Below are 11,301 nucleotides of genomic sequence, written 5' to 3'. Positions count from 1 at the left end.
AAATATTTTCTTATTATAAAATAAATTTCGACTGTTAAAAGGAAATTACACTATAATAATTTATAACAATTATATTTATGTCATATTTGTTTTACAAAGAACAATACAAAATATAAATTTATAGATATATAATAAACTCAATTAAACAATAAACAGATGAGAAAAATCTCAAACGTATGTTTGCTTCATTGTAAACAACTTTTATGAAATATTTTCAGGATATTTGTCAAATGATAGAAAATATATATCTTAAAAATATTTTACACAGATTCATCCAAACACTATAAAATATTAGCTTTCTCGGAAAAATAAGTCATTTTTTAAAAATTATTTTTTGAAAATCATTTTCAGTAAAACAAACTAAACTTAAAAAATAAATGCATTAATGAGTAATAGCCGCCCTTTACCTAATTCAATACTTATATATATATATATATAAAACAAATCACAACCATTTAAGTTGTAATTAAATAACGTCTTTAACATTAATTAATGAATTTTTAAAACAATTATTCTTTTTAACTTTTTTTACACATGGCAGCGTGTTATTAGTTACAAAATGATATTAATAATTTTCTAATGAAAATTTGGATTGATGCAACATAATATATAAAACTAAATGCGATAATTTAACTATCCATCTCAAAATTTTTTTGATGAATTACAATGACAAGACAAACCTGAACAACAAACACGATTAGCGCGACTCAAACCTAGGCAAACTATTCATCTCGATTTTAAATTAAAAAGTCAACTAGTAGTAACAATAGCCTAGCCCCGACCACTAATAACAACATCCTAATCTGCTTATTTGAAAATGTATTATTTTTGTATATAAGAGTTTTATTCATCATTTTGATTTCAAGTTTAAATTTGCATTAATTATTCTTTATTTTATGTCGAACCACTTTAATTTATGAGTATTAAATAAATTTTTTTCTCATATTTTTATATTAGTAGCCAAATGTAACATAAAAAATTAAATAAATAAATTTAATGATTATATTTTATTTTTAAATCTAATCATAAAAGATAAAAAAATTAAAATTAAAATTAAAATTATAAAATATTAAAATTTTTGTACCAGCTAAAATTACATATTGGTATGCACCATTACAAATTAGTATTGGTCGAAATGGATTGATAGTGCTGAAACACATAAAAATTTTAATCAAAATGGAACTTAAGCTATTTAATAGTAATTTAAAAATACTCACGACTAATTAATTTAGGGATTCATACATTTAATGTTTCTAAATACCTAACATTTTGGACTAATTAATTTAGGGATTCATACATTTAATGTTTCTAAATACCTAACATTTTGGATACGCCTAATCATGATGGGTCGGATTACCCGTCAAGGCCCAAAAGCCCGCGCCGAAAAGTGAGAAGGTTTGAATAAAAATATAGGCTCGAAAAATGAAGTTGAACAAAATAATAAGACCCATTTAGAAAATGAGTTGGGCCTCAGGCAAACTTTTTTTGCTCAGGCTCGACCCGAATTTGACAAAAAAACAATTATGTTGTTGTTTGTTGTTGTTTACAGCTATTATGTTGCTGCTTTGTTAATATTATGTTATTGTTTTGCTATCATTTTACTATTATATTGCTACTATTTTGTTGTTATTGTATGAATATTGAATAATTCTTATTTTGTTGTTAATTTTACTATTAATTTAAAGGCATTTGTTTGTAAAGTTACAACTATGTTAGTGTTATTTAAGTATAAAAATATTTTTTATATGTATTTTTAATTTGTTAGGAAATATTTATTTTACTGTTTTTAGTCTATTTGATGTATTATATTTTTTAAATTTATTTTTATATAAAAATCTAAAAAAATTTAATACAGGTAGTTCAGACTTGGATTGGACTTCGACAAAACTTTAAACCCATTTTTCGGGTCTGGCCAGACTTAAAAAATGAACTTGATTTTTTGTACTAACCCAGGTCAGCTCAACCCATGATGAGCTCTAATTTCAGACCATTACTCATCCCTTTACGTGTGAGAAAAACGTGCATTTCTACAATTTTGCATTAAATAAGAGAATTTCCCATTTTGCTAGGTCTTTATAAAAGGGTCCCTCAATCCTCAATTGATCATCTCAAAATCCCTTTCTTACATATCATGTTTAACATGGATTTTATTGAAATATATTTGCTTATATTTCTTCTTTTAATCTTTGTTATCACCAAGCTCTTGAATCGAACAAGATGTAAACACATGAATCTCCCACCAAGTCCACCAACTCTTCCAATTCTAGGCCATCTCCATCTCCTCAAGGAACCCTTCAACCGGTCCCTCTTTGCCCTCTCTCAAAAACACGGCCCAATCTTTTCCCTCAGGCTCGGTTCACGCCTCGCGATTGTTGTATCATCCCCGTCGGTTGTCGAGGAATGCTTAACCAAAAACGACGTCGTTTTCGCAAACCGTCCTTACTTCTGGGTTGGCAAGTACATCGGCTACGACTACACCACCCTCGGCTCGTCCCCTTACGGTGACCATTGGCGAAACCTTAGACGAATATGCAAGTTCGAAATCTTCTCCGCCAATCGTTTGAACTCATCTTCGAGTATTCGACGAGACGAAATCAAGAACTTGTTGCGGAAACTGTATTATTCTTCAAGTGACGATAACTTTGTCAAGGTAGAGTTGAAACCATTGCTGTCAAAGCTAGCGTTTAATATAACACTGAGGATGATTGCAGGCAAGCAACATAAACCGGAAGCAGTAAAGCTTCATGGTCTCCTACAGGAGCTTCTGAAGCTGGGGATCTCACCAAATGTAGGAGATTTCTTTCCATTTTTACAGTGGGCTGATTTCTTTGGATACAAGAAGAAAGTGGTGAAATTAACGAGAGAAATCGATGGATTATTGCAAGGTTTGGTCGATGAGCATCGAAGGAGCAAATATGCTTTCGAGAAGGAGGATACGATGATCAGCCATTTGCTTCGTTTGCAAGATTCGGAAGCTCAGTATTATACTGATGAAATTATCAAAGGGATTATCCAGGTTATATATGAAGTCATTGCAAAATCATATATTTAAAAAAAATTAAAATTAAAAATATGTATAAGCTTGGGGTGTAAATTTGACATTGATATTCCCAGGCTACTCGAGTTCAACTCGAAAAAAATTCAAACTTGACTCGATAATTATCAAGCCAAGCTTGAGCTATCGATCAAGTCGAATTTGAGCTTAGCAATACTTAACTCGAATAGCTTGCGAACCTTATCGAGGTTTTCATATTTTTATATTTTTAAATTAAATTATTACTTTTAATATATATTATTAACCTTAAGCTTAATCATTGAAAATGAGCTCGAGCTCAAGCTTGAGCTTGAGTACAAAAATTAGTAAATGAGCTTAATTAAGCTTGAGCTCGAGTACAAAAATTAGTAAGCGAGCTTAATTGAGCTTGAATTCGAGTAGCTTGATTGTATCTTGAGCCAAAATCGAGTTTAAAAATAGATGTTCAATTGAGCTTGACAGTATCCAGGATCGTCTTCATTTGATTACACCCCTAATAGGCCTAAACGTATTTAAGTTAGTTACTTACAAATATAAACAGGCTAAGAGAAAATTTCAGACTTATATATGAGTTCGATCAAACTTGGATAATTATATTTAGTGTTGAACTTGATGTCATATATGAGTTCGGTCTGACCAGGCCCAAGAACATCTCTAGTCATCAAACAACTTATGTTAAGAAGAGTTTATCCATCAAGTGTTGGATACAATGGTAAGACACATTGCATTCTTAAGAAATATTGGTTCAAACCTTGGAGATGATATTATTGCAAGGGATAGCTACGAACTCCGAACATAAATTATAAAACAGATATGAAAAAAAAGTTAAGGAATTTAAACTGTATTAAGATGATCCATGCAAAGTTACCATTAGTTTAGAAATTAGGGTTCCTGAAATAGTTAATTTCCTTCAAAATTTTAACTTGCTGAGTTCTATTGTCTCATTTAACCAAACTCTATTAATGATTTTCTGTTTTTCTTTTTTTTTTTAATAATTATCATGCAGGATATGTTACTTGGAGGAACCAACACGGTAGTTATAACATTAGAATGGTCCATGTCTCATTTACTCAACAATTTAAACAAAATGCAAAAGAGTAAATCCGAACTAGATTTCCACATCGGTCACGGTAGATTGCTAGACGAAACCGATCTCCCGAGACTACGTTATCTACAAAACATAATCTCAGAGACCCTCCGATTGAACCCGGCAGTGCCACTTCTTGTTCCCCACGTCTCGTCTGATCGTTGTAACTTATTAGGGTACAACATTCCCAAGGGTACAATGTTGCTAGTGAATGCATGGGCGATCCATAGGGACCCAAAGGTATGGGATGAGGCAACATGTTTTAAGCCAGAAAGGTTTGAGGGCGGTCGGGCAGAGGGTTATAAGATGATACCGTTCGGGTTAGGAAGAAGGGCTTGTCCCGGAATGGATTTAGGCCAACGTGTTGTGGGATTGGCTTTAGGGTCATTGATTCAATGCTTTGAGTGGAAAAGAGTAACTTCAAAGAAAATTGATATGGCGGAAGGGAAAGGACTAAATTTACCAAAAGCTAAGCCTTTAGAGGCCTTCTGCAAAGCTCGCAACACTGCAAAGGAGCTACTTTCATGAATACTTATGGTATTCGTTTAATGTCAGCTATCAACTTTTAGTTTTAGTTCCTCTACTATATTTAAAATTTGGACTTAGTCCTTCTTTTCTAATTTAGCATATAATGTCATTAAGTAGTAAAAATAAGGTTAAATTCTACTATTAGGCCCTGTATTTTGCAAAAATTGTTAGTTTAGTTCCGATGCTTTTATTTGATCAATTTTTTTCTTCATTCAAACTTATCTGTTGTAAATACAACAAGAACAACATTCAAATGAACAACTTACAAAATACCACAATGAAACATTTCCTACAAGTGAAAACTAATATTCGACATCAAAGCTAATTCTCACTACCAAGCTTTACACATGTCACCACAATTAATACATGCTACAATTATTTGATCAATTTTAGTCCCTATACTTTTCAACTTTTGAAATTTGAGTCCTGAAAAAAAAAGTAACAGTTAAATTTGTTTGGTTAAATTCAATTATTAGTTTTGTACTATGCATACAATTGTAAATTTTGTCCATCTTCTCCAATTGGATAATTCTAAGTCCCTATACTTTTTACATTTTGAAATTTCAGTCTTGACACAAATGACAGTTATTAATCCATTAACTAGATTTTTTAGTGAGTGATATGTGGAAATAATAAGCCGACATTGCATTACACATAATAATATGTTTAGTGCATCAAATTTTGGAAGTGATAGAACTTAACTTAGTGTGTGTTTGATAAACTAAAAATTTAAGTGTTGGAAAATTAAGTACTATTTTTTTACTACTAAATTTTATAAGTGATGTATTTATATTACAAAATTGTTTGGTAAATTAATAAATATAAGTAATGAATATAATTATGTTGTATGATAAAAGTAAATATTGATTTTTAAATTATTATTGATTTTTTAATTTAATCTTATTAATATAATAATTTATATTATTTTAGATAGTTTGGATGAAAGATGAATATATTAATTTGAATATTCTATTTTTTTAAAGAGAGGGTAATTTATTCTAATTTTTTAATAAAATAAAATTAATTTCATATTTGCTACATTAAGTGATATGTAGGTAAATGGAATATATACAGAATTGTGATCAATCAAATATTGCAAAGCCCTGATATCTATCAATCAGAATTGGATCATAACGGAACTTCAGTCTATATTGATACCATAATATCGGATTGGGGGTGGAGGTTAGAATTAGAGATTGATAGAAAAGCAAGGATATGGGCTAGTGTAAGTAGGAAACAGAAAATATCTATTCTAGTTCTATCATCAGCTATGGGTTCGAATCTAAGAGAAATTCTAAAGAATGTTTGCTACCCTAAGATTTTCTTGTCTTTCTTGACCGATAAGGAAAAAGAAATTGGGTCAAAAGAAAATTCCAATTTGGAGTTTTATTAACAATTTTCTTGTGTAGGCGGGGATCCAATATTTTCTGAATCTTTGTGTAAGGAATTACAAAAGAAATTCTTTCAGCAAAGATGTGAATTAGAAAGGATTGGTCGACGAAATATGAACTAGAGATTGAATCTTAATATACCTCAGAACAATACATTTTTGTTACCGCAAGATATATTGGCAGCTGCGAATCGTTTGATTAGAATGGGTACTCTTGACAATATGAATCATTTGAAAAATAAGACCTGCTTTTTTTATTCAACACTTTTGCATTGAAAATTTTATATTAAGTAAAAAATTAAAATGGTTATCAAACACATTTAAAATATTAAATGTTGAAAATTTTCGTTTTCAATGAAATAAAATTTTATTTTTTAATGGTTTATCAAATACACTTTTAATGAATTTAATAGATATCGTTTATTGAGAATTAAAATTTTAAAATTTAAAAAGTACATAAATTAAATTTGATTAAATAAAAGTATAATGACTAAATCCAAACCTTCGTTAAATACGGGGACTAATATCAAAAGTTAACCTACAAATAACTAGCCCGATTAACTTTTCCAATAAAAGAAACTTATTTAAAAACTCTCTTTTCAATGAAAGTTTGTCAGTACGGTATTAATTAATTTATAAATAGAGGGATTAAATTATGATAAATTAAAATATAAGATTAGAATATAGTAGAGGGACCAAACAGGGATTGGACCATTTTATGTAAAGGGCCGGGAAATCTTGACCCAGTAAGTTTGGGCTGCTTGGGCTGATTTGTGATTCAAATTGGTTACTCGCCAACACCACTATTTTTTTAATATTTATTGTATTTTTAATTTTTTAATTATATTTAAATAAAAGTAAATTTTTAATTAATAATTAATAATCCGAGTGGGACCGAGTTGACTTAAAATACACTGAGTTTGAATTTTGGTGTATGATATGAGCATAACACCTCTTATCATTGGTTTCATTGGACCGTTTGCTATAAAGGCAAGAGTGTGATTTTCAACAACAATAATAATAGTAATAATAATAAAACTATGTTTGAGTTTGATGTTTGGATTATTTATTTGTAATAATAATTAATTGTTGATTTTTTTTCTTTGTACTTGAAAACAATTTAATTCCCATTTTAATTTGAAAAAAATGACTTTTTATCATTTAATTTTTTTTAAAAAAAGCACTAATCTCTCTCTCTCTTTTTAAACTTCCGTTTTTCATGGTATTTATAGGTTGGGTTAGGTCAGATTAAGTCGAGACTTGATTTTAAGAAAAAAACAATTTCACAAAAAAAAACTTGAGTTTGGCTCAACTAAGTTTATTCAAATAGTTCATTTCACTGTTTAAAAATAATAAATTATTAAAAATAAAATTTTATATTAATATTTATGTATTTTTATAATTAATTTTTAGTGGGTATTTGGTACATTGGCTATATACTTTTTTATTTCATAAGCAGTTTTAAAAATTTGACATTTTCTCTCTTATTTTAAATATTTTATTATATTCCTATAAAACACCTGTCAACTATTGGCACTGCTTGTGTAGTTTAAAAACTCCACAGGGTAGCAAATAATTTTTCATTAATTTCAAATAAAATTTTAGTTCAAAAGGGTTAGCCCGAGAATAAGAATTTTTTTATCCAAGCTTAAGTTGATCAAGTCGAACAAAGCCACCCAACCTATGATCAAGTCAAAACGCAATTAAAATAAATTGCTTTTTCCCTATTATCTATAAGGTAGAAGTTGTTTCATAAAAACTCATACGAACCATCTTTATAATTTTCGAACTTTAATAAAAATCCATAAAAATGCAATCAACAAGTAAAAAGGACTAAAATTTTAAAAATAAAAATAAAGAGACTAAATCTCAAAAATCCAAAAATATAGTAACTAAAGCCGTATTTAAACCTAGGAACTCATCTTGTCATCGGCTTTACGTTGAATTTAGACGAAGTCATGAAGAATTAAAAAGAAAAAACAAAATCCACAAATTTGATTCTAAATTTCTACATTCTCATGTAAGACAAAGAGTCATCTTTCTAATACCCCTTCAAAGAAGTCATGGATTTCATTTGATGGATGAATAAAGTTTCCAAGAAGAAATTCTCTGGAATTCTTTAAACATCTTCCATAAATGAATAAGCACATGTGCAAAAATCTACTGTATTTGTTGCGGCTTGGTGCAATTGGTAAAAGCGAAGATTTTGAATTGAGTATTCAGATTAAAGATTCATCATGTATAACCATATATGTAGATTTTTAATTTTATAATATGTTATTATTATGTGTAAGTTTTAATCCGATTCAGTCGATATTAATCTACATTGTTTAATTTTAGTTCTTTGTTGATTTGTGTTAGACCTGTCCATGGGTCGGGCGGCCCGGCCCGGCCCGACGGCCTGCCCGAAATATGGGAGGGTTTGGGTAAAAATATAGGCCCGAAATATGGGCTTGGGCAAAATTTTAGGCCCGTTTAAAAAATGGGCCGGGCCTCGGGCAAGATTTTTTGGCCCGGCCCGGCCCGAAAAATATTAAATATATATTTTTTATTTTTAAAATATAATAGTTTTTTATTTTAAGTTTATTTACTTTCATTTCCTTAACTAGTGTTACAAAATAATAATAATAAAACATCAAGTTTGTTTTACTAATCAAATGTTAGATTTTGTTACAACAATTAATACAATTAATAATTTGATAAATTTACTAATCAAATGTTAGATTTTATTACAACAATTAATACAATTAATACAATTAATAATTTGATAAATTTACTAATCAAATGTTAGATTTTATTACAACAATTAATACAATTAACAATTAATAATTTGATAATTTTACTAACAATTAATTTTAATAACAATTAGTTTTAATTTTATTAAAAATAATTTTAATTTTAATTTTAATTAAAAACGGGCCGGGCCAGGCCGAGCTCAGGCCCCATATTTTTTCTTCGGGCCGGGCCTGGGCAAAATCTCAGGCCCATATTTCGGGCCGGGCCGGGCCCGGGCCTAGTAAACGGGCTGAAATTTTTTTGTGGGCCCAGCCCGAACTCGGCCCGGCCCATGAACAGGTCTAATTTGTGTTGTAATAATTTATATTCAAATTCACCCTCCTTGACCATAAGCAATTGATTATAAATTAAATCCTTAAAACATTATATGAGAACTCTAAAAAAAAAGTGGCATTGTGTAATCTCACATTGAGAAAAAAATTCTATGGATATATTGACGGGTGCGCTGCAGACATGGGTGTACCCCGGGGTTTGGCAAGATACTCGGTCCCCTTTAAAATGAATTTTTCTTTTTATTTAGGCATTGTAAAATTTTTAAAATTCTAAATTAATTGATGCGTCATTGAGAACACCAAAAATATTTTATCCCTATAAAATAACGAAAAGAATAGTATAAAGGAAGTAGGGTCCAATCCTTAAGGACTGGATTTGCACAATTTCCTGTTCCTCGAGATCCTGGGCAGAGTCGTGCCCAAGAAAAACGACGTACTTGGAAAAAATAAAAAAAAAACATAATTAAAAATTTGGATGAATTGAAATTGCGTAAATTGAAATTGAAATTGTAAAAATAAACAGAGTTGAGAAAAGAGAGTCTTTGATGGAGAGATTCCAACCTCCAGTTATCTCGATCCTCATTAGGTTCAATCCTAGGCTTTTAGATGATCTTGCTCATAACAGAATAAGCCATTTATAGTGGCAAAGGACGCATATGACCACCAGCTCCACTTAGATTTTAGACTTACGATATAGAGGAACCTGACTCTAGCCAACCGTCACTTTTGTGGGACCGTCTTACACTAGATCATCACTTCTCAATGGCGAATGCCATGCCATTTTGTCTCTTGGGCTCGACAACCACTGACGCAGTAAGCTAACTAACCGACTGTGCAACCTTCTCAAAACGTACAAAGCGGTTGCCTTTGCACAAGATGAAAAGATCACTTTTGAAAGGACATGGACGGAAGCGTCAGTCCTGTAATGCGAAGAAACGATGAATATTCGTTGAGAAGGCTAAGCGCGGATTCTAAGCCTCATGAGCCCTTTTTGCGAAATCTCGACAACCTTTGGCTAGATGAATTTAGTGGCTTATGCTTTTTGGGAAAAAAGAAATAAACTTAATAAAAATGGAATTTTATTGAATAAATGAAAGGAACAAAAGCTAGAGCTTTTACAGAAAAGATGAGTCAAATTTGTGTCACTCCATCCCCGATTTATAGTACTTAGAAAACCTAGTTTGTTCCTATTTAAATTCTAAAAGATAAATAAAGATAAAAATTGAAATTAAATCTAAATAATAATCTTAACAATAATCATAATATAATTCAAATTTAAATAGAGTATTGTGTTTATAAAATCTCTTCTTTGAACTTTTGCCCCCAAGTCTTCCACACTTTATATTTTCGGCACCACTTCTTTCCTATTTCGCATGCTGGTCCATTTTATTTTTAAATTCACGCTTTTTCCCCCAAATTTCCTTTTGCCTTCAATTTAGTCCCTATAAGATAAAAAAAACCATAAATAGCTCAAATTAGTAGGATCATACTCAAAATAAATATGTAATTAATACATAAAAAATATGTCATTCTAGAGTATTATCAAATTCCCCCTACTTAGCCCATGTTTGCCCTCAAGTATGGTTCCTATCCACCATGTAATTTAGATTTTACCTTGAAAGAAGTATCACTCCAAAATTTTATAAAAGGCATAATCCATATGAAAATAAAAAGAACCTTTAGCTTGCTTTAAGTAAAACCGAAAAAATATTTCAATTTAAACATACAAAAATCAAAATCGACTTGGATAATTTCATGAAAATTAGGTAATTTACTAAACTTACCAAGACACCCTATTTGCTTTATTATTATTTTTACTTGTTTTTCCTTTTTTCGTTTTTTCTTTTCTTAAGAATATATTGAACCTTTTGACGTGAAGATAGATGACAACCAAGCACCCCACCCTGATTACTGATCCCAACATACTCCTAATTTATTATATTTATATATGTTTTTTTCTTAAGAATATATTGAACCTTTTGACGCGAAGAGAGATAACAACCAAGCACCCCACCCGGGTTACTCATCCCAACACATTCTTAACACATCACACAACCTTTTGAAGTGAAGTAGGATGACAACCCAAGCACCCTACCCCGGTTACTCAGTCAGTCACGTTTTAAGTTGCGCTCATAACCACAGAGGCATCAAAATTTATTATTATCATGAAACAGAATTTTAATTTTGGAGGACT

At 30.3% G+C, this 11,301-nt stretch overlaps 1 protein-coding gene across 1 annotated transcript; it reads left to right on the top strand.

Annotated features, from left to right (window-relative positions):
* The first annotated feature begins 2,107 nt into the window (after positions 1-2,107).
* On the top strand, positions 2,108-4,848 carry LOC107935284 (cytochrome P450 81Q32). Its single transcript, XM_016867863.2, has 2 exons — positions 2,108-3,016; positions 4,041-4,848. Exons 1-2 carry the CDS (start codon positions 2,132-2,134, stop codon positions 4,647-4,649), a joined length of 1,494 nt encoding a protein of 497 aa, XP_016723352.1. The 5' UTR covers positions 2,108-2,131; the 3' UTR covers positions 4,650-4,848.
* The last annotated feature ends 6,453 nt before the right edge of the window (positions 4,849-11,301 follow it).

Source organism: Gossypium hirsutum, chromosome D10 (genome assembly GCF_007990345.1).
Source record: "Gossypium hirsutum isolate 1008001.06 chromosome D10, Gossypium_hirsutum_v2.1, whole genome shotgun sequence".
NCBI classification, from domain to species: Eukaryota; Viridiplantae; Streptophyta; class Magnoliopsida; order Malvales; family Malvaceae; genus Gossypium; species Gossypium hirsutum.
This window is presented reverse-complemented; position numbering and strand designations above follow the sequence as displayed.

Bases quoted from the DNA above. Each gene is read 5' to 3' on its own strand.
- LOC107935284 (XM_016867863.2), top strand. From the start codon at position 2,132: ATGTTTAACATGGATTTTATTGAAATATATTTGCTTATATTTCTTCTT. The intron at 3,017-4,040 runs GTTATATATGAA...ATTATCATGCAG, and splicing joins TTATCAAAGGGATTATCCAG to GATATGTTACTTGGAGGAAC.